This window comes from Dreissena polymorpha, chromosome 1 (genome assembly GCF_020536995.1).
Source record: "Dreissena polymorpha isolate Duluth1 chromosome 1, UMN_Dpol_1.0, whole genome shotgun sequence".
In the NCBI taxonomy this organism is placed as follows: Eukaryota; Metazoa; Mollusca; class Bivalvia; order Myida; family Dreissenidae; genus Dreissena; species Dreissena polymorpha.
This window is the reverse complement of record NC_068355.1, coordinates 8,132,543-8,157,062: the sequence shown is the minus strand read 5'-3', so window position 1 is coordinate 8,157,062 and position 24,520 is coordinate 8,132,543. Positions and strand designations below refer to the sequence as shown.

The following is a 24,520-nucleotide window of genomic DNA, read 5'->3' as shown; positions in this document are numbered from 1 at the left end:
GTTATTTAATTTGTTACTCCTTTGCATTTACGCAGGAAAATTAAATCAAATATATAGCATACATTAAAAAAAAATTAAAATAAATTGTATAATACATTTTATTACAAAACTGACATGTTATCAACGCAAGCGATTGAAAATTACTTTTGTTTCTACCGAGCGGTGCGAGCGGTATGACATTATTGACGTACTCTTTAACCATTTTAACTACGCATAAGGCGTTACGGTTAACCAGTTAATAACCGGTTATGGATAAAGATTAACCGGTTAAGGATTTTTGTAACCTCTTGCATCCCTACTAAAAATAGAAATATGGTATCTGATCAGTAACATTTGTTTTAATGGAGGTAATGCATTGTTACTTACAGTGTTACATAGCTTTGATCTGCATTTGGGACGTTAAGGTCACTGGAAAAATATATTAGCCATTTCCTCTCAATATTGAATAAGTTAAATTTGGAACAAGATGTAAAACAAAAATTGTGTATGTTGGTTGCTAACCTGCATGGTTACTGTTTATGAAATCATTTAAGCAAGTAACTATAGTTTTTATAGAGCTTCTCGGCTATTTTATTCCAAGCCACAACATATACATTTTTATATAATTAAACCATAAGGCAGTACTGCATTCTTCTCTATGTAGCAGATAGTGAAGATAGTGAAGATAAAACTGATTGATTTGACAACCTATTGAATAAACAAATATTTGAATCTGTTGCTTGGAAATAGAAATGTCTGCATTGTTATTCCAGCAAACATGCAATAGGTGCAATCAAGTTTAATGCCTCTAGCATTATGGACTATGAATGTTTTCAGTGCACAAGAAGCCATTAAAAGAGGATGAGATAGCCCAAATCTGCCATGATGCTTTACAGGGTCTTGTATATCTACATACTAAGAGAAAGATACACAGAGATGTAAAAGCTGGAAACATCTTGCTCACAGAAAATGGCACTGTAAAATTAGGTAAGCTCATGTCTAAAAATGTTTGGTTACATTTTTTTCAGGTGGGGAAACCTAACAATATTTTTTTATAGAATTAATGTATTTGTCAATGTATATTTTGGCAGTGTTTTGCATGTTAATGTATACATAATCTGATCAGCAAGTATAAGAGTGAGCTACTGTGGTCAGTCACTGTCCTATTTCTATCATCTGACAACCCCAGCCTCGTCCTTTCCTACTTAATCTATGGAGTTTTCTTAAAATATTGAAATCCCCTCTACAAACAGTTTTGCATTGCTTACTGTTAAACTGGTTTTATTTGCGTGTATTACATTCTGCTAATATCCGCAATTTTGTTTCCTCGGTTATTTAAAATAAGCGCTTATAACTGTTTATAGAAAAATATTAGCATAAAACACATAAAGATATAAGAACATTCTTATCTCACAATTGCTACACCAGTTAACATCATGAAATGCACCTATGAAATAAAGAAAAGGTACAATACAAATTTATGCCATTAAGAATTATCAAATGTCATTTTTGGAGAAAATCCAGAAAATTCATTATTGCAAATTATCTCAGATAGAGTATTTCTGTAACTGTTGCAATAAAAATGTACCTTAGTTATCTAATATCCATGGATTCTACTGAGCTGGTGGTGTTTCAGCTGACTTTGGCTCGGCATCTTTGAGCTGTCCAGCCAACTCGTTTGTGGGTACCCCATATTGGATGGCCCCTGAGGTAATACTGGCTATGGATGAGGGCCAGTATGATGGCAAGGCAGATGTCTGGTCACTGGGTATTACCTGTATTGAACTAGGTAAGACCATTAACAAGGACAGTTTATTTTCCAAAATAAGTTTTTATTAGCTCGGCTTTTTTCGGAGAAAACCCGAGGTATTGTCATAGCCAGCTCGTAGTCCGCCGACCGCGTCGTGCTAAAACTTTTACATTTTGCTAAGGTTTTGAACATTGGCTCTTAAATCAAAGTGCTTCAACCTACAACTTTGAAACTTCACATGTAGCTGCACCCTGATGGGTTCTACATGCCACACCCATTTTTGGGTAACTAGATCAAAGGTCAAGGTCACTGTGACCTAAAAAAAAAAAAAATCTGACAAGCTTTCATTTATTATGCCCCCTTTCGAATAAGAGGGGGTATATTGTTTTGCTCATGTCGGTAGGTTGGTCGGTCTGTCCACCAGATGGTTTCCGGATGATAACTCAAGAACGCTTAGGCCTAGGATCATGAAACTTCATAGGTACATTGATCATGACTGGCAGGTGACCCCTATCGATTTTCAGGTCACTAGGTCAAAGGTCAAGGTCACAGTGACTCGAAATAGTAAAATGGTTTCCGGATGATACTGTGAAACCATTATATATCGTCAGGCATTAATTTTTGTATATTTCGTCAGTCGACCGATTGACGAATTCAAGATCCTAACGAACAGTTATGTTCCATATTTGAACAAATTAAAACTGAATTACCAAAGGCATGAGGCACTAAAATCCAACATAATCCACGCATACATACTCCGTCTGTTACGTAATCAAGATAAATCCGGTTTTGACACAAAAGGGTGTAGATTACACAGTATACTTAACTGACACGTGACATTGCTCTAAAACGCGAAAGCAGTACTGCTGTATCGACTGCGTTGACTTCGTTAAGGTAGAATTGTAATGATAAGCGCTAATTGTTACAACTTTATTACCTATTGTGTGTATTGTGTTTTTCAGTGTTGTTGCAAAAGATTAAACAGCCTCCACGCACCGGTGTTAGATCCGGATCAAAGACAATAAACAAAATTAAAAGATGGTTATGTATATACTTACCGTACACATTCTCCGCATTGATTACAAATAAATACAGAACATTTTGATTTGTGTTTGGTTGTTTGCGTTTAACTACAATACAGGTGTAAACATAGCTTGTGCTTTGTTTTATGGGCTATCGATCTTTTTTCATCATTGACATCTTTAGTTAGTTTTAGGAAGTTTTACGATACATGTTTCAGATAATTGTTACTTGTAGCAATTGAAAACGTAACAGGTAAAGAGAAATTAGCAATCATGACGATAAGTTCCATCCAAACGTAGGTAAATTGTTTTCAAAAATTGACTTTTATTTTTGCGCGATTTCCAGGAAATCCCCGGAAAGCACGTGTTTCGAATGACTGAGTATGACGCAATAAAACATTGCTTTGCATCCTATTGCATTCAATCTAATTTAAACTCACTCGTCCATTGGTTGTTACAATTAAATCTGAACTTTGCCCTATGAAACTGCTGTCCCATAATGCACTGTTAATTTTACACTTCCGAAAATTATTGTACTTAAAGTGATCGAATATTTACGATGCAAAACTCTTGAAACTTTATTGAAAACTGACCAAACAGTTTGCTAACACTAATTTTAACTAATAATCTTCGCACCTTCTCTAATTTGCGCCGATAAAGGTAAGATTGTTATTAGTTTGGCCATGATACTAAATGAATAGGACCAATTGGCAACTGGCTTCACTGTTTCAAACCCGGGTTTCAAAAACTCGTTAACGGTTATTCTGTCCCACTAATCCGCTAATCATAATAAAGATACACTAATGTGGGCAAATTACTGATTACCTGATAACAAAAGACTAGTATATTGACATGTGACAAACAGGCCCCACCTCCTGCAAGTGACTCTCAAGTGTCCTCCCTCTTTCCCCTCTACGATTTTTTCGCAACCGCGATATATTTCGGACAAACAAATCGCATATTGACTGAAGCATTATTTTTCAAAGTCAGGAATTGGCGAATTTAAGTGCTGATGAAATCGTCATTTTTATAAAAATGACGAAATTTCGTGCTGGCGAAAATAAATGATTTCACAGTAACTCAAGAATGCTTATACTTAGGATCATGAAACTTAATAGGTTCATTGATCATGACTGGCAGATGACCCCTATTGATTTTCAGGTCACTAGGTCAAAGGTCAAGGTCACAGTGACTCGAAACAGTAAAATGGTTTCCGGATGATAACTCAAGAATGCTTACACCTAGGATCATGAAACTTCATAGGAACATTGATCATGACTGGCAGATGACCCCTATTGATTTTCAGGTCACTAGGTCAAAGGTCAAGGTCACAGTGACTCGAAACAGTAAAATGGTTTCCGGATGATAACTCAAGAATGCTTACACCTAGGATCATGAAACTTCATAGGAACATTGATCATGACTGGCAGATGACCCCTATTGCTTTGCAGGTCACTAGGTCAAAGGTCAAAGTCACAGTGACTCGAAACAGTAAAATGATTTCCGGATGATAACTCAAGAATGCTTACGCCTAGGATCATGAAACTTCATAGGAACATTGATCATGACTGGCAGATGACCCCTATTGATTTTCAGGTCACTAGGTCAAAGGTCAAGGTCGCAGTGACTCGAAACAGTAAAATAGTTTCCGGATGATAACTCAAGAATGCTTACGCCTAGGATCATGAAACTTCGTAGGAACATTGATTATGACTGGCAGATGACCCGTATCAATTTTCAGGTCACTAGGTCAAAGGTCAAGGTCACAGTGACTCGAAACAGTAAAATGGTTTCCGGATGATAACTCAAGAATATTAAGGCCTAGGATCATGAAACTTCATAGGTTCATTGATCATGACTGGCAGATGACCCCTATTGATTTTCAGGTCATTAGGTCAAAGGTCAAAGTAACAGTGACAAAAAATGTATTCACACAATGGATTCCACTACAACTGACAGCCCATATGGGGGCATGCATGTTTTACAAACAGCCCTTGTTAAAAACTGCACCCGCAGCCAAGCGTGGCACCCATTATGCGGTGCTCTTGTTTTATGTATGTTTGGTGTTGATTCATCTCGGACCATAGATGATCATGATTTGTGGTTAAAAGAAATATGTGGAAATATCTTTTAGGTGTTATCATTGGTTTTCACTTTTTTGTGTCAATAATGGCCAGAGATGGCCTTTTGTATCAACAATTTTGCTTATTGTCTTTCAGTTTATATTAAAATTTGGCCAAAATCTTGTTTGAAAAAAGAGCAAAAAGACACTTAAAATTGTTTACAGAGTGTATCATTGTATTTGTTATTTTCAGCTGAAAGGAAACCCCCATTGTTCAACATGAATGCAATGAGTGCACTGTATCATATAGCTCAAAACGAGTCCCCAACATTAGCAGGTGGGGAGTGGACAGATAGTTTCAGGAATTTTGTTGACTCGTGTCTTGCCAAAGCACCAGAGAACCGACCCGCAGCAGATCAGCTTTTAAATGTATGTATTGTTTTTACTGTCACAAATTAATGCAAAGTAGTTTATATTTTTCATTAACCCATGTTTCATATCTAGCACTAGCTGTTGTAAAAGAGGGTCATTGACTGTGGGATACAGATTGAATCTTTGCTTATACGCAAGGTTTTGTTGTTATTGAAAAGAGTTTAGTTTCATATGAACTCAATTTCCATACTTAAAGAAACTTTAAATATACACATACTGATGCTTGCCAGGGCCACTATATCCTAATGTTTCGGATTGTAATAAAGAATAAAAATGTGTTTATAATTGGACTGCGCTCTGTGAAAACGTGGTTAAATTCATGTGCATAAAGTTTCGTCCCAGATTAGCCTGTGCAGGCCGCACAGGCTAATCAGGGACGACACTTTCTGCCTTAATTGGATTTTTTCTAAGAAGAGACTTTTGTTAAATGAAAAATACCATTAAAGCAGAAAGTGTTTTCCCTGATTAGAACAGGCTAACCTAGGACGACACTTTACGCACAAGCATTTAACCCCCTTTTCACAGTGAGGCTCAAATATTAATGTATGCTTTCAGTCCCATGCCTTTGTAAATACGACAAGCAACAACACTGTGATACTAGACCTGATACAGCGAACTAAGGATGCTGTGCGCGAGCTGGACAACCTCCAGTATAGACGTATGAAGAAGATTCTCATGGCAGAGACTCCGTCCGAGGACCAGGTACTCCTGAACGGGCCTGATGACCTCTCTATCGGAGACTCCTCCCAGGTGTGTAGCCCTGGGTTCCACTCCTTTATTTCTCCTCCTTGCAAACTAAGTGCAACCTTACAATCAATTTTGACACGAATTATTTCATGGCTGACCTATTTTGCAAGATGTCAAAGAAATTCGGTGTATGTACAGTCTGACTGACTCAAAACTGATCTGACAGATTTATGTTAATGTATAAATCAGGAAAGACAATGAGACACAATAAGATCTGTTCCAATTACAATGGCAATAGGTACCAGGGTTCGACAAATCCACTCGCCCGCTTGTAATTACGAGTAGAAATTGGCTTTGGACGAGTGAATATTCCGGCAGCGCTCGTCCTGCAGGGCGAGTGGCATTTCTGGCCGAAAAGATTTAAATTTCAAGTTTTAACACATCTTTACCAAACAAAACAAGATTAAATCAGCAATTTAAAATTAACGGGATGTTGATTTCTCCACACTGTGATAAAATAAGTCCTGTTCCCGTTACGCACTGATACCGGTATGTTCCGTGAATGTATCTTTTACAGTACGGTATACGGTCTTAATATACTGCTAAAAAAATTTGACTAAATTCATCACATCTTTAGATTAAAAGAGGGGCTATTGGCAAGTTTTAATGGACGAAAATGACAACTGCCTTTTGTACACACACAGGCTTGTTTGAGTTTAACAAAATGCCTTCGGACTCTCTATTGCTCCTGAAGTGTAATCATAATGATTGTGACCATGAGGACAAAATGAAAAACAAACAAGTGAAAAGTGTGTTAAAACAGTTTATAAGCTTTATTGAAGCTCGTGAGTTAACAGTTCTATATGAAAACCAATAGAAAATCACAATAAAACATATTAGTTCTGATTTATTGCAGTTTTTGAAAAAAATGCAGGGCAAATTACATATTTCAGCAGGGCAAGTAAAAATTCTTAGCTACTCGCCCTGCAGGGCAAGTTGATGAAAACAATTTTGTCGACCCCTGGGTACTTTCTTAAAAAATAATTATCCAAAATAATAACTTGGTGTTGACCAGGATGATGAGACGAGCAAGTCCAACAGCCTAGCAAGTGCCACAGGGGTGAGCAACAGCAGTCGCAGTAGCAGCATGAACAGCCTGCAGGGACCCAGTAACGACACGGAGGTCATCAGCTTTGCCAGAGGAGAGAGAAGTGTAAGTGTTCACTTCACTCAATATTTGGTGTTTGGGTCTTTCAATAGTTCTGTTGGTAAACTACTGGTTTTTGGAAATGGTGGGGAGCATTCAAGGAGTGTTTTTATGTATTATATTGTGTATACTTACTTGTTTACACCAGTGTTATTACCAAAGGAGCAATAGTTATATGGTTCCGCCCTTTTAGCACTTTTTATTTGATTTGTAAAATGTAAATGCACCAGAAAATCCTACATTTACTGTGTCCTAATATGTACATTGCTAGTTCTAGGTTTTTTCTTTATAAAGAATACAGATAAGACTTAACTGTCACAGTATGAGTGTTCAAACATCAGTTATAGATGTAGTCGTGGTCTGTGGGGTTTACAGGTGGGTATGCACCTATTGGCATTAGCAGATTGGTCAAGCAAGCACATATTCTTTTTATTTAAGAAAAAGTAACAACCCCACCTATATAAAACTTAAAATCTGAGAAAAGGTACAAGTAAAGGGCTGATGGACTTGAATTAGCTTTTCTATTATATTACCCATAAGCATATGTGTAAACACAATATTTGTTATGAAATAATAATAAAAGCACCAATAGATTCTATTGGCGTAACAGATTGTGTTGATTAATTACGACAGCCCTCTCCACCAGCCCTCCCTCCCAGATCTCCAAAACCACCCCAGGTAGGTAGCTCTCCATTGCTGCCGCATGGCCTGTCATGTGTATACTGCAGACTTGTTCATGTTTTTTACTAGTTATGTGTACAAAATTTAGGATGTTTTTAGCTCACCTGAGCACAATGTGCTTATGGGGAGCTTTTGTGATCACCTTTTGTCTGTCATGCGTTGTGCGTGGTGCGGCGTCAACATTTGCCTTGTTAACACTCTAGAGGCCACATTTATTTTACGATCATCATGAAACTTGGTCAGAAGATTTGTCCCAATGATATCTTGGACAAGGTCGAATATGGTTCCGGTTGCTTTAAAAACTTGGCAACCAGGGGGTGGGTTATTTTTCCTTATATGGCATTAGTAAAACCTTGTTAACACTCTAGAGGCCAAATTTATTGCCCGATCTTCATGAAACTTGGTCAGAAGATATGTCCTAATGATATCTTGAGTGAGTTCGAAAATGGTTCGTGTTGGTTGAAAAACATGGCCTCCAAGGGGCAAGGCATTTTTCCTTATATAGCTATAGTAAAACCTTGTTAACACTCTAGAGGCCACATTTATTGTCCTGTCCTCATTAAACTTGGTCAGAAGATTTGTGCGAATGATCTCTTGGACAAGTTTGAAAATGGTTCCTGTTGCTTGAAAAACATGGCCACCAGGGGGCGGGGCATTTTTCCTTATATGGCTATATATGGCTTTAGTAAAACCTTGTTAACGCTCTAAAGTCCACATTTATTGTCGGATCTTCATGAAACTTGGTCAGAAGATTCATCCTAATGATATTTTGGACCAGTTCGAAAATTGTTCGGGTTGTTGAAAAATATGGCCTTCAGGGGACAGGGCATTTTTCCTTATATAGCTATAGTAAAACCTTGTTAACACTCTAGAGGCCACATTAATTGTCCGATCATCATGAAACTTGGTCAGAAGATTTGTCCTAATAATATCTTAGGTTAGTTAAAAAATAGTTCAGGCCGGTTGAAAAACATCGGAACCAGGGGCGGGGCATTTTTAACCAGGTTTTAAACCAGGTTTTCCGAAGGAAAAAACTGGTTATTAGATTGGCGAATGCGGGCGGGCTGGCTGGCTGGTGGGCGGGCTGGCGGGCGGGCGGAACAAGCTTGTCCGGGCCATAACTTTGTCGTTCATTGTGAGATTTTAAAATCATTTGGCACATTTGTTAACCATCATTAGACGGTGTGTCACACGAAAAAATTACGTCAATATCTCCAAGGTCAAGGTCACACTTTGAGTTCAAAGGTAACAAATAGCCATAAATGAGCTTGTCTGGGCTATAACTATGTCATTCATTATGAAATTTTAAAGTCATTTAGCACATTTGTTCACCATCATGGGACGCTGTGTCGCACGAAAGAATCACGTCAATATCTCCAATGTCAAGGTCGCCACGACTAAAAATAGATTTATTTTAAAACAAACTTACAAAGGGGGTTAATTTTGTATGTTCATTTCAAAAGTTCAGTTTGAGTTGTCTCCCTTTATCAGATTTTTTTTCACAATGAAAACCTGGTTTTGTGACAATTTTGTCCCTTGTTCTTTATATGTCTATATAGCTATAGTAAAACCTTGTTAACACTCTAGAGGCCAGTCAGGCCACATTTATTTTCTGATCTTCTTGAAACTTGGTCAGAAGATTTGTCCCAATGATATCTTGGACAAGTTCGAAAATTGTTACAGTTGGTTGAAAAACATGGCCACCAGGGGGCGGTGCATTTTTCCTTGTATGGCTATTGTAAAAACTTGTCACATTTATTGTCCAATCTTCATGAAACTTGGTCAGAATATTTGTTTTAATGATATCTTGGATGTGTACGAAAATGGTTCCGGTCTGTTGAAAAACGTGGCCGCCAGGGTGTTCACTATTCATGAAAGTTGACTAGAAAATTTGTTCTAATGACATCTTGGGCTGCACAGAATATGTCATTTCCTTTGAATCTCAGATGGGCGACTTTGGGCTTTTTAGGCCATATTGTTTAGTTGTTTTTTTTACTTAGTTTCTTAATGAAAATGCATTATTGTTGATATGGTTTATGTATTTATTTTTCACATCAAGAGCATGGTCACAATTTGAATCGGTTCTTCTTTTTTTATGAGTTTGTTTTTATTTCATATAGATTAGTCGCCTAGTGTTTTCAGTTTATCAATGTTTAGATTATTATCCCCCGCCATAGGCGAAGGGATATTGTTTTGGCGTTGTCCGTCCTTCCGTCCGTCACTTTTGTGTCCGGAGACATATCTTGGAAGTGCTTAGGCGGATTTCATTGAAACTTGGTATGAGAATATATATGGATAAGAGGATGATGCACACCAAATAGCAGTGTACACTGTCTGTTAATAACGGAGTTATGACCCTTTGTATCTTGAAAAAAATGCTTTTTTGAGTGTCAAATATAACACTTTTGTGTCCAGAAGCATATTGGCAGGGGATATCAATTCAACGAATTTGCTTGTTGTATGTAGTTTTGCAGCATGTTTTATTTTGTCTTGCTGCATTTTGGAGAATGCTGATTCATTGATTTTGGCATAGGTTTGTTATTTTTCACAAACTAATATTGTCCAGTTACATGGATGTAATGACTCTAAGACAGTTGCATAATTCATACATTTTACCTTGTGAAATCTTTTTTTTTTTTAACAAGTGAAATAATTTCTGCTGTATGCTTTCAATACATAAGATGATATATAGAAAAAGAACATAATTTTTTTTAAATGGATTTATCATGGTTTGTTAATATTGATATACATACAAAAAATGTATGGATATTACTTTTAATGTCCCTGGTAGTGTGGCATATAGCAGTTTCACTGTTCGTACGTTTCAGTGATTCATTTTGCCGTCCCGAAGACGCACATGTTTAAGAATTATGAGTCCCCAGAAAAAAACGTGCGTCTGGGACGCGGGACGCACGATTTTTTTCTGGGGACTCATAATTCTCAAACATGTGCGTCTTCGGGACGCATTGTTAAAAAACTCAGATTTTCAACATCGTCAAAGTTTTACATACCGATTTAGATTCGTGGATATAACCGAAACTCATGTCAACACCGTTTTGACTTGTAGAACGGAAGTCACATTACTACATTCGGAATGTAGAACGCGCATTTTGATTGGTTAAAATATATCAATTATCCAATCAGTTACGGCGTTTTATTATAAGTTCGTTGGACGGTTACTTGAATGTCCCGGATGGTAAACAAAGAAAATGCCACCCAAAAAGGTTCTTAAAATTGATCCTCAACAATTTAAATTAACATCTTTCTTGAAAAACACCAGTTCCTTGGCCGAAGAACCCCAAACTGACACTCCCAGCGTAGACTACAATGATAATGATATTTCTAAAGAAATTTTGGAAAAGAAAAAAGACAGAAAATTTCAGAGGAAGTGGCTCGGGCTCTACTCTTGGCTGCGCTATGTTCCCAGTGAGAATAATGCGGAAGATAACATGTTTTGTTCTGTGTGTACGGACCACAACAAGGTTAACGGTATGTTGAAATTAGCCAAATGTCAAAACTTTCAGCACTTCACTCTTTCAAGACATGTCAGTTTGTCAGAACATAAGATGTGCATTGAAGCCCCATTACATAGAGAAAACATGGCTCAGTGTCAGCTAAAAAATGAATCAAGGAAAGATAAAGCCATGAAGGTGTTGCTTAAATGCATCCACTGGATCTCGTCAGAGAATTTACCATTATCAAAATTCAAGTCTCTGATAAATCTGCTGCATGACCTTGAGGTTCCTGATATATCGATACTGAAGCAAAATTCAATGAATTATGACTCTGAATTCACTGCTAGTGAAATGTTAGACAGCCTTGCACAGGTCGCCGAGGATGATTTGAATAATAAATTGACGAAGTCACCAGTGTAACTGTACTTTCGGATGAAAGCACCGATATTTCAAACACCAAGAGACTAGTAATTTACGCACAAGTAATAAGCCAGGATTTGCAGCCATTGACCCTGTATGTTAACAACATGGAATGCAACGATGCTTCAGGAAAAGGAATAGCTGCAGCACTCTTGGAAGAGTTCGCTCACAGGGGAGTTCCGGCAGAGAAAATAATGTCAATGGGATCAGATGGCGCCTCGGTCATGACCGGAAAGCACAATGGTATTACTCACAATAAAAAACTATGTATTAACATGAGGTAACAGGTTAACAACAAAGTATATAGAATTAAATTAAATTAACTAATAGGACTTGAATGCATATTATGTATAAATAGGATAATTTAACCCTTTCAGAAATTTGCAGCAGATAACTTTGAAAACATCATGACAAAGTTCAAGTATTAAAGGTATATGCATAACTGTGGTATAATTAAATAGTTGAATTTGAGTTAAAAAAATATATAAAAAAAGGGAAAAATTGGGTCATTTTTCTCTAGTCACAATGTTTGCAAAACTCATCTGCTGCAAACTCATCAAATGTTGTCTGACTTAGGGAAATGGGGTACTTAATCCATATTAATTTCTTTAGTTACGTTATTCTTAAACAGGGAGATTATTTAACAACAATAATTAAAACATTTCAATGACATTTTTTTATTATTTCAATAAATAGCAATGAAATAGTTTGTTAATTAATGAATGTGATACATGTTTATACATCAAAATTATTAATGAACTTAATGTAAAAACTTAGTTGAAAGCTGTTTTTGAAACAATGATCATAATATATTTCAGGAGTGGCTGCTATAATGCAGCATGAAAATCCCCACATGGTTAATGTGAACTGTGTTGCCCATAGGCTTGCTCTATGTACCTCTCAAGCTGCTGCTAAAATTCCATATATGCAGAAACACCAACAGATACTGACAGATCTATTCTACTATTTCAAGGTTAGTGATGACACATATCATTGTGGTCCATTTCAAACTGAAAGCATCTGCAAACAACAGCAATAGGTAGGGACAACAGCAGTTCAAATTTGAGATAAGGCAGACAACGTTTTGACTAAAGGAAAAAATTCCCAATTTGTCATAAAGCTTCTTTATGCTGTCTGCAGATATGTTAAAATGTGTATTTATGGGTAGAACATTCATTCAAACAACTTCAATTTGAAACATCAAATTGATATAAAGTACCTTTTCATGTTAAAAAACAAAACACAAAAAATCACAACAAATAATGATTCAAAGGTTAATTCTTCAGAATCTTGTCTGCCTGATATGTGATCTTATTAAAACAATTAGTTAGTTTTCTATTTCAATATTTTATCAGGGAAGCAGTAAGCGTGAAATGAGACTTAAACAAATCCAGGACATTTTGGATGACCCATGCCTCACAATCAAGGAAATCCATTCAGTAAGATGGTTGTCATATTTCAACGCTCTCACAACTGTGTTCTGAACCCTGGATAGTGTCCTTGCTGAGCTCCATTCAACAGGCAAAGATCCCAAAGCTAGTGGTTTGAAGAAAAAGGTATACCTGTAGTTATATAAAATATCCAAACATATCACTGTTAAAACCTAATAAGTTTATACTTATACATTTTACAGCGATTGTGAATTAAGTTCTTACAACTTAGGTTAATCACTCTCGATTCTGCTTCCTGGATACATAACCAGTACTCATGCCAAAATATTGATTGTGAAAATCGCAAAGGTTGCCGATTTGAGCCCACGACCTTTGGATCCAAAGACCAACGCTTTTCCCCTGGGCCACTGTCCCTAATCTGTTTGTGAGCAATCACATCATGATGACTGATGTGCCTTATTTACTGAGTGTGTCATTTCTGAATCTACTTTACTTTTTTACACTTAAAAGACTGTACTTAGTCAGTAACTCTGTAAAAGGTGGACTTGTAAGCATTTCTTTATTTATATTTCAGATGGCCACCGACAATTTTATCGAAACAACATATATGCTCATGGATGCAATGGCTCCAGTAACAATATTGTCACAGTTTTTTCAAACAGAAAATGTTGACGTTGCACTTGTGAAGATAATATTATTAATTCATTCGTCCCTCAAATAATTTTCAGCAGGCGGCTTACAATTAGCTCTTTTAAATTGAAGATAAGAATGCAGATCTCCTGCTTTGTTTAATATAAGCCTTTTAAAAAATTGTCACAAAAGGCAAAAAAAGTTCAATGTAGTCATGTGTTGTCTCCTTTGAAATGCGAAGATACGTATTCAGGCACCACATGTAAAAAAACAATGAACAAAATCCTTTGTATTCAATTTAATAAAAGTTGAATGTCTTAAAAGATTTAACTTTTCATGCAAATTATTGCTGTCGATCAATAAAAAATATATAAGGAAACTAATGAACATGCCATTTTTGGTAGGTCAAGTTAGATCTCTGTGTAGCCGACCTGATGAAAGTGAAAGCCATGGAATCTCCCCACTGTAAACTGCTCCAGGAACATCTTCAACCCTCGAAATTTAAGGGCCAGCATGATATTACATCCACAAACTTCAACCTAAAGAATCTGACAGCAACATGTATTGATGCTCTCATTGACAACATTCTGACAAGGTATCAAAAATATTCAAATTGGCTATTAATAATTTGGATTTTGTTTGTGTGTTTAACATACATAATCACCAGCAAATTATATAAATAACAAATTAGTTTTTTTCTGCTTCTTTATTAATAATGTGACAGCAGATCGTCATTTCAAAATAATGGTACAAACCATTGTACATTTATTTCAGCATTCCACAATTATTTTGAATCAGTCTTGACTCACATTCTGAATTTTCTATGACAGTACTACTCAGTGGTTCATTTTAATAAACAACATAAATGGGTATGGTTTGAGATTCTGCAAATTTGTTACTGATATTGTTACACCGACCATTTATTTGCAGGTTTCCCTAAACTGATCTCCTCACAGCTTTCAGTGTTTGGGGAATGAGGCCAATAACACTTCTGTCAAACCAGGAATTGGAGGAATATGGTGAAAGAGAAATTAAAAAACTTTGTAAGTTCTATTGACATACCCAAACTGTGAATTGGAAGGATGATGACAAGGAGTCGATGAGAAGTCTTCTGGGCCTATAGTGAATGAAGATCAAACAAAACAAGAATGGCAACTTTTAAAGCAAGTTGTAAAAGCAGAGCAGTACCCAAGAGACAGTTTGTGGAAATTGTGGAACATGATTTCTATGTACAATACACCTGAGTTTCCAAACATGCTAGTTCTGGATAGGCTTGCCCTGACATCTGCTGTTCATACTGCAGGATGTGAGAGGGGTTTTTATGTGCAGAATAAGGTCTTGACCAAATTCAGGAACAGGTTAACTGTAGAGAAACAAGACAAACTCATGAGAGTGAAGTTATGCAATTTTCCCCAAAATGAATTTGTGGAAAAAGCTCTCCTGGTTTGGAGAAAAAACAAGGCAAGAAGGCTATACACCTTAAATACAGTATGATACAGTTAACCTGTTCCTGAATTTGGTCAAGACCTTACTGTATGAGTGTTGTTACACTAAATCTCGTTATCTGTATTGAAGGTGTAAGAGGAGAAATTGTCTGTTTGAAAGGGCTTATTTTGGCAAAAAAATAAATATAAACACTAGTCATGATCATCCAATATATTAAAACTCTAGTCAGAAATTGTTAAAGATGTTAAAAGTTCTCTGATTAGTTTAGTTTAAACCTATTTATTTTAGCTCGATTGCATAGAAAGTAATTCCTACTTATTTGAAATGCTCTCGAGTCCGTTTCCTGGGCCTAGAACCAGTACTTGGTGTCTATATGGGAGATCGAAAGAACGCTCCCACAGCGGGGATCGAACCCGTGACCTCCCGGTCGCTAGGCGGACACCATATCCATTACACCACAGCGACCTTAGATCTCTGTTTAAATTGTTATATGTTAAATATGTTTCATTGTTTGTTATTACAAGTAAAACAAATAAAGATTTTACTTGCTATAAACCTATTTCTGTTTTTAGCTGTAAAATTGCATAAAAGAGCCCCTGGCTAAGGCGTATCATGTTAAGTAGATTATTTGTAACGAATTTACAAAGACACAATCTGGGACCCATTGTTTTTAGTTTGGACCCATTGTTTAAAAATATGCGAGTCCCAGAGACTCATTTATGTAGATTTCAAAATGAATCACTGACATTTGTCCATCTGTCAGTACGGCATTCCATTTTCTGGAGGTTTTTAATGCAACACTAAGATATTGAGCTAATTTTTGTTATGTGAGTCAACCTACATTGCCTCCAAATGCAGCATAAATTGTTCTCCAGTCCATTGAATTTTGGTTAAGTTATGGGCCTAGGACTTACATTTTTTCTCGTTGATTATTGTTTTCTTGAATTTTTTACGCAACGCCTTCAGATAATTACCGGGTAGCTGATTTTTGGTGTGTACGTGTACCTACATGACCATCAGATGCAATGTGAAATTTGTTCTGGTCCATTGATTTTTGGCAAAGTTATGGGCCTTTGACATTTTCTCTATAATAACCATTTTCCTGAGTTTTTTATGCAACACTATCAGGTATATAGCTTATTTTTGGTATGTGAGTCAATCTACATGACTTACAGACTTACAGAGTGTTGTTCCAGTCCATCGTTTTTTGCAAATTCGACTTAAAATTTGCTCTAAAAATGTTGCAGTGCAGCTTCAAAAAGCAGTAAGGGGCATTATATTTCACAAACGCAGGTCTTGTTGAAATTAGAATGCTCTTTTCCAAGTTTATTAACATTCAGGTTTGCATTACAGTTTTATGCACAGTTTGACTTATTAATACACTGTAACTCCAATATAACGCGGATGACGGGGTCCAAACCATGCAACAGCGTTATAAATGGATCCGCGTTATAAGTTTTAAGCTCATTTATTGCTGGGGGCTATACAAACAGGTATTGTCATGCTGTGTTGTCATCTACAAATACATGCATATAAACCGAATCGTATCGATAACAGTATACAGTACATACCGCTTTTCTAATGTGCACATTTATCCAATAATCCAATAAAGTTACATAACTTAAAAAAATAATCTTGAACATCTATGACGATAAATATGTTTATGAATTTCCTAAACACAACTTTATATGCATACGCCATTTTTCAGAAGTGTAAAGAGAACAGTGCATTATGGGGCAGAGCTTTCATTGGACGAGTGAATTTAGATTTAGATTGAATGCAATACGATACATGTACAAAGAAATGTTTTATTGCGTCATGCAAAAATCCTGCTTCCCGGGGACTTTCTGATACCGGGCAAAAATGGAAGTGACTCTGTTAACAATTACACTGGGTAAGCATGTAAATAAATCGTCTTGATTATTTAATTAATTTCTCGTACACAAACTGAAAGATTAAATTACTCAATACTAGAATGATAATGAAATGACAGAAAAACTTGTTTTATACTGTGCGCAGTATTTTTCAAAGCCGCTCCTTTAATATAGTCAAACTGCAATCATATCAAAGTAAGAATGTTTTATCGTTTTGACTAACTTTGATTTTATAATTATCCCGCTTGCACTTAACTTATTGAAATTAGCGCATTGAACCGCTCTGATAGGGAATACATGTAATAAAAACTGACACGCGAGTTTTTCACACCTTTATTGACATTACACAACAGATTAACACCAGTTAGCTGTCGGTGTTGTTTAAACTCAAAGCGATTAAAATCTGTCAATGGACTGTTGAATTAAGCAATCAAGATGTGATCGCCGCCATCTTTGAATTGTCTGAAAATACATGAAGTTGAATAACATGGATTTGAATCAGGAATGGAAGGTTGGAGAAAAAACGGGATCCAAGACCCACCAGCGTTATATTGGATTCAGCGTTATAACGGAGAGCATTATATTGGAGTTACAGTGTATATAATGCTTGCTGCTCTTCAGATAATATACGGCAATAAAGTAACATAGGTCTTGAAATGTTTGTAGCATGAGAGTTCTTTTTGTAATGAATGTTGTACAATTTTGTATGTTTAAAAAACAGTATACTATACGCATTGATAACATCTAAAAAATTGTTGAAAAACTATTATTTTCCAACTTTTTTTACTGATTAATAATTTGTTTTTAAGAGGTAACACTCATTCTTATTGAAACTTATAGTCCTTTATTATGCCCCCCTTCGAAGAAGAGGGGGTATATTGCTTTGCACATGTCGGTCTGTCGGTCGGTCTGTCCACCAGGTGGTTTCCGGATGATAACTCAAGAACGCTTAGGCCTAGGATCATGAAACTTCATAGGTACATTGATCATGACTCGCAGATGACCGCTATTGATTTTGAGGTCACTAGGTCAAAGGTCAAGGTCACTGTGACCCGAAATAGTAAAATGGTTTCCGGATGATAATTCAAGAAGGCTTATGCCTAGGATCATGAAACTTGATAGGTAGATTGATCATGACCCGCAGATGACCCCTATTGATTTTGAGGTCACTAGGTCAAAGGTCAAGGTCACGGTGACCTGAAATAGTAAAATGGTTTCCAGATGATAACTCAAGAACGCTTATGCCTAGGATCATGAAACTTGATAGGTAGATTGATCATGAGTTGCAGATGACCCCTATTGATTTTCAGGTCACAAGGTCAAAGGTCAAGGTCACCCGTGACCCGAAATAGTAAAATGGTTTCTGGATGATAACTCAAGAACGCTTATGCCTAGGATCATGAAACTTGATAGGTAGTTTGATCATGACTGGCAGATGACCCCTATTGATTTTCAGGTCACTAGGTCATAGGTCAAGGTCACGGAGACCCGAAATAGTAAAATGGTTTCCGGATGATAACTCAAGAACGCTTATGCCTAGGATCATGAAACTTCATAGGTACATTGATCATGACTGGCAGATGACCCCTATTGACTTTCAGGTTACTAGGTCAAAGGTCAAGGTCACAATGACAAAAAACATATTTACAAAATGGCTGTCACTAAAACTGAGAGCCCATATGGGGGGCATGCATGTTTTACAAACAGCATTTGTTTGTGTATGGTTATAGTCCAAATTTGTGTGGGTTACGATTTATAGACAAGTGACTTACACAATAACTGGATACAGTATGGTATTAATTCTTATATAAGGATAACATATTTATGATTATCAAAACATGTGTCATAGATCATTCACCAATAGTTTGTATGCAACATGAATTAATAAATTAATTTGTGTAATAGAGAATTGGAATTGAATGTTGCAAGATTCTTAACTTAACTTTTAGACATATGATGTATGTTGGTGTTGGAACCTATGTAAATAGTACATAGTCAGAACATATGGAAGCATTGATGCTAAAATTCACTCTTCTTTTGCTAAGGATTGGTCAGGGCCTGCCAGACCGAGTTCCTATGGTCAGTTTGGATTAGGCAAGGTAAATGAGCAGATCGGTAAACTTGTGTTTGTGCATGCAAATATTAAAAAGTTTATGTTCCTTGTACAGTTTCATTTCTGTTTAGTTTATGTGTATATATATATATTTGTATGAATGTATATTTTGTATTGCACTATGTATGAAATAATATGTTTTCTTATTTACCTATAGCATTTGAAACAGAAATTTAGATGGTGGAATGCATGTTTGTTTTATTTTAGATTTTGATTTTAATGTTTGTTTTAAAAGACAAAATATGCATGCGGTTTTGTGAATTTTTTTTTTTTAAATTTCTGTCAATAATCAATGTATGATTGCTTAACATCACATTTGGCCTTCAGCTTGTAAAATGTATATAATAATAATTAGTACACAAATGTTACACTAACAATATTTGTACAAATATAAGTTATGTATGACTGTGTATAAGACTGCAATATTACTATTAGCTTTGAAAGGTGTATGGTCGACATACTTATTTAAAGGCAAAAACAAACAAGATTGACTCAAATGTTTCCTGTAAAATTTGTGAAAAGAATATATGGAAAATGTAAAATGGTTAATCATGTTTTCCCTTAAGTTGCTAATATTTTCTGAGTTCCATGTCCTTATAACATTTTAGAGCAAATCATGGTAATACCTATTTTGTTTGTGATTTTTATACCCCTGGTAGGATGGTACATACCAATCTGACTGTCCATCTGTCCCTCCAGCATTCCACTTTTGTGAGGTTTTTTACACAACGCATTCAGATATAGAGCTGATTTATGCAATGTGAGTTTCGTTTCTGCCCATTAAATTTAGGAAAAGTTATTGGCCTTGGACCTAACAATTTTTTTCTAAATAGCTGCTGTGCGGCTTCAACACGCAGGGGGGCATTGTTTTTCACCAACACAGGTCTTGTTAAAAGTGATTTTTCTAACATAACAAAAAGACCAGTTTCACAATACTACCGCTGTTGCTATTTTTAGATATCACTTGACGCGTCGAATTTAAGAACGAGGCTGAACATGTATAGATGTTTGGCGGAGCATATCGATGATTATAAACAGTTGATTTTGATTAATTACATTCGGGATTTTCATAAGCACTGACACTGGTTACAATTACGGCAAAAACATGCATACATGGATGTGTTGTTTAGTCAATAAATTGATGAGGTGTTATAAAATAAACATTCTCACACCTACGTCATCTTTGCAAGCCATAGTATATAGCAACACTAGTGTATACGTGTATATACATTTTATTTAATCTTGATTCAAATTCAAGATACCCATTATCCTCAGAGCAAATGTGATCTGAAGAATAAACATTGATCATTGCACAAAACAAATACATACAAAAGTTGTATAATACAAAACGTTATTTTATAACTTAAAGGGGCCTTTTCACAGATTTTGGCATTTTTTAACTTATTCATTAAATGCTTTATATTGATAAATGTAAACGTTAGATCGTAAAAGCTCCAGTAAAAAATCAAGAATAAAATTAAAAAAGGAAAAGAACATTGCCCGGAGCAGGTTTCGAACCAGTAACCCCTGGAGTCCTGCCAGAGTCCTGAAGTAAAAACGCTTTAGCCTATTGAGCTATTCCGCCGAGTATACATACTTGACGTATTTTAGACCTTATATAAGCAATCTTCGTAGTAATACACAATTTAACGACAAAAACAGAACTCTCCAAATTATTCAATCGTTTCGCGTTGCAACGCTTTATAATTTTTAGGTTTTATAATCGTCAAAAGATGCATATAATGGCTTTTTTAGAGCATGGTAAATGTTCAGTATTACTGTTTCCTCACAAATATCATAACTAAAACGAAAATTTGCGAATCTGAAACAACTTTTTTCAATTTTGTCAATTTACCAAAGCGTGAAAAGATCCCTTTAAATTCTCAAAGGTATGTTTGTTGGTCTGTAATATTTTTCACAAACGATCAAACGTGTAAAATTTGTGTTGACTCAATCATAAGAAAAAGCAATAAGAAATACAAAGCACATGAACTTTTTACATGTTATGTCATTTTTCATTTAACTTTAATTAATGTTCTTTTACAGTGAAAGACAATATTGAACAATACTTTTATACAGGTGTAAAAACTAACGTGGAGTAAACTGAACTGTCTACGCATGCACCTTGATTTCTCTTCAAACGTGATTATGAGTGATAAATATATGTCACTTTATGTCAAAAATCTCTCTTGTGTGTGTGTGTCTTTAATTTTCGGAAACACTCTTTAACCCCGGTCAATTCAAATGCTTCTTTTAATTGTGTTCTTCTATACACTAACGAACACTCTTTATAAAACTATGTAATGACGGAGTTTTATTTTAGTGGTACCGGGTAACCCGCTAAATAGGTTTCGTGCTTATAATAGCATAAAATTTAATAAACATTTCAAATGTAATTTAGCACTTGATTATGTATCCGAAAATTCTTTCACAAGGAAAATCGTTCCTACCTTAATTTTGACAAGGCAGACATTCGTTCATACGTTGTTTTAACTACCCGGACATTCATTCCCACGCTATTTAGACATCCCAGACAATTGTTCCAACATTATTTTGACAGACCTGATATATATACTCCTACATAGTTTTAACGTCCAGATTTCTGCAAGGTTTGGGAAATTAGAGATCTCAGTGTAAGTCGCTATATTCGAGTATTTTAAACGTTTTCATTCTCATGATCATGATAAAATATTACCAAAATATAAAGTATAACACAAAATATGAGAATTTTTTTATACTATTTTAATAACGACATATTAATTTACCAGATAAAATGCCCAGAGTATCATATTATTTTGATAAAATGTGATAATAATGACCGGGATAGCAAATTATCAGGAACGAATCTCCAGGCTGTCCAAATAACGAAGGAACGAATGTCCGGGCTGTCAAAATTATGTTAAAACCATTATCCGCATTATCAAAATAACGAAGACACGAATGTTAAGGTTGTCAAAAATCCACGGTCTCTAGATGTCACTATACGTTCCATGCAAAAACATACGAACGAATGTCTTCCTGTGTGAAAACTAGGCTACGACAAATGTCCAGCATTCTCTGTATAATTATGATTAAACTGGCTAATATCTATACAGTATTTAGTTTGAGTATTTGGCGTTACATTAGTCTTAGAAATGACTACGTACTACTTCTACCACGAGAAGACATTGGCCGGGGTACCATACATGGTGTTCAATGACCAGGCATCTACCACGGGTGGTTTATGACACCATGCTGTTATTTAGTATTTGTCTGCACAGTATCTGATCATAACGAGATAATGGGTTTATGCGGAACACAGGGGCTATTAAACAACAGATTTATCAATAAGCAAGATAGATCTTTATTCAAACAGTGCAATATAAAAGCTCTAACAAAGCGTGTCAAATGTGTGAAAAAATGAAGAAAAACAAGTACTTTAATCAAGACAATTTATTAAATGTATTGACACTTATAATGTCAAGTACATATTTATAACTTATTCTGACTTTTCTAAGTCGTTACATCTCGGAATGTTCAAAAGAGTGAAATGTTAAAATCAGATGGGGCATTGCGCGGGACTATTGGAAATTATACACGTTCAGCCTCGTTCTGGAGTTCTGCGAGTCACGTGACTGCGCTCTTATCAATTTTGGCCTATTGTGAAAAGGGTCTATTGGTACTTACCCATATACATGTATGAAATTGTACTTATTTAAATAAAAAAATGTTTGTTCAGAATCAGATATGTCTAGCAGATTGCTAAAATTTTAAAAGGTTGGACTGAATGATTTATTAATTGTTTTCATTCATGGTACATACAGCATATAATATAACCGTGTATTGATTTAATGTTGACATGTGTATTAAATTAAACACTTCAGTAATTGAAACACATGCATGTATTTTACACAAATTATTATATATTATTGCATGCTTATGCAGTAATCATGTTATCCAATATGTCTGAGGATAGTTTATTAGCATATATGGTTTGCATTCCATTCTTATTCATGCTTTGTGTCCCATATATTTGATTTTGAATTTGAACATGTGAAACTATACATGGAGTTATTTGTCTGTGATTGATATCTTTCTCATAATTAACTTTTGTCTGGAACAGGAAATGTAAATAAAGACACATTGAGTTAGTCTTATGATTAAAGGACATATTTTAGGTCTGAATCGTTGAAAATATCATTACACAGCCTTGCATTGTTTGCCTCTCCACTTGCCTGTCAACTACTTAAACATTTTTTGTACAATGATATGAGACACGCTGTATGAAATAGGGTTTAATGCATGTGCGTTAAGTGTCGTCCCAGATTAGCCTGTGCAATCCGAATAGGCTAATCAGGGATGACTATTTCCGCTCTTATGATATTATTGTTTCAAGAAAGTCTCTTCTTAGCAAAAATCAAGTTTAAGCCAAATGTGTCGTCCCTGAATAGCCTGTCTGCACTGCCGCATATCCTCTGTTTTGCATGTGTACATATTTAAGTTTGATACTACTGACACATATTAAAGGTTGATACTACTGGCACATATTAAAGGTTGATACTACTGGCACATATTAAAGGTTGATACTACTGGCACATATTAAAGGTTGATACTACTGGCACATATTAAAGGTTGATACTACTGGCACATATTAAAGGTTGATACTACTGACACATATTAAAGGTTGATACTACTGGCACATATTAAAGGTTGATACTACTGGCACATATTAAAGGTTGATACTACTGGCACATATTAAAGGTTGATACTACTGGCACATATTAAAGGTTGATACTACTGGCACATATTAAAGGTTGATACTACTGGCACATATTAAAGGTTGATACTACTGGCACATATTAAAGGTTGATACTACTGGCACATATTAAAGGTTGATACTACTGGCACATATTAAAGGTTGATACTACTGGCACATATTAAAGGTTGATACTACTGACACATATTAAAGGTTGATACTACTGGCACATATTAAAGGTTGATACTACTGGCACATATTTTAGGTTGATACTACTGACACTACTGAGTGCTTATACAGAGATTTTAAGATACCATATTGTCTGTAGTGTATTCGTCTTTGATATCAGGCAGCAGATAATGTTTCCTTCTAATGATTTTTTCTTAGCAGATTTTGCTAAAACTTCACAGGGATGATTCTTTGGAGACTCTCTTTCAGAGTTGTTTTAAGTTGTTCCGGTTCAGTGCAAATGTACTACACGAGAGCTAAGAAACAATTTAAAATGAATACTTCAGTAATGTTCTCTAATCCCTGAAACCACAAGAGTCAGGGCTTTAATTTTTTTTGTGAAACATCGTCTAATAGTCCATAGCTAAATTTTTTTGAAGTTGTACTCCTTCGGTAAAAATTGACCAT

The 24,520-nt window shown here is 35.6% G+C and overlaps 1 protein-coding gene and 1 long non-coding RNA gene across 6 annotated transcripts in view; both read left to right on the top strand.

The window, feature by feature from the left end:
• LOC127869979 (serine/threonine-protein kinase TAO1-like) overlaps window positions 1–24,520 on the top strand; it is a 61,377-nt gene that overhangs the window by 13,186 nt on the left and 23,671 nt on the right. For 2 of the 5 annotated variants that reach the window (XM_052412642.1, XM_052412651.1), the window contains exons 6-12: window positions 817–966; window positions 1,616–1,768; window positions 5,067–5,242; window positions 5,801–5,995; window positions 7,008–7,145; window positions 7,773–7,817; window positions 19,082–19,135. In XM_052412642.1, coding sequence (XP_052268602.1) covers window positions 817–966; window positions 1,616–1,768; window positions 5,067–5,242; window positions 5,801–5,995; window positions 7,008–7,145; window positions 7,773–7,817; window positions 19,082–19,135 — 911 coding nt within the window. The remainder of the gene's footprint in view (window positions 1–816; window positions 967–1,615; window positions 1,769–5,066; window positions 5,243–5,800; window positions 5,996–7,007; window positions 7,146–7,772; window positions 7,818–19,081; window positions 19,136–24,520) is intronic. The other 3 variants (XM_052412658.1, XM_052412663.1, XM_052412670.1) reach the window with 3 other exon arrangements.
• Window positions 12,374–15,418, top strand: LOC127870208 (uncharacterized). The gene is made up of 4 exons (XR_008044696.1): window positions 12,374–12,668; window positions 13,051–13,251; window positions 13,661–14,311; window positions 14,647–15,418. It is a non-coding gene; the product is annotated as an uncharacterized LOC127870208 (long non-coding RNA).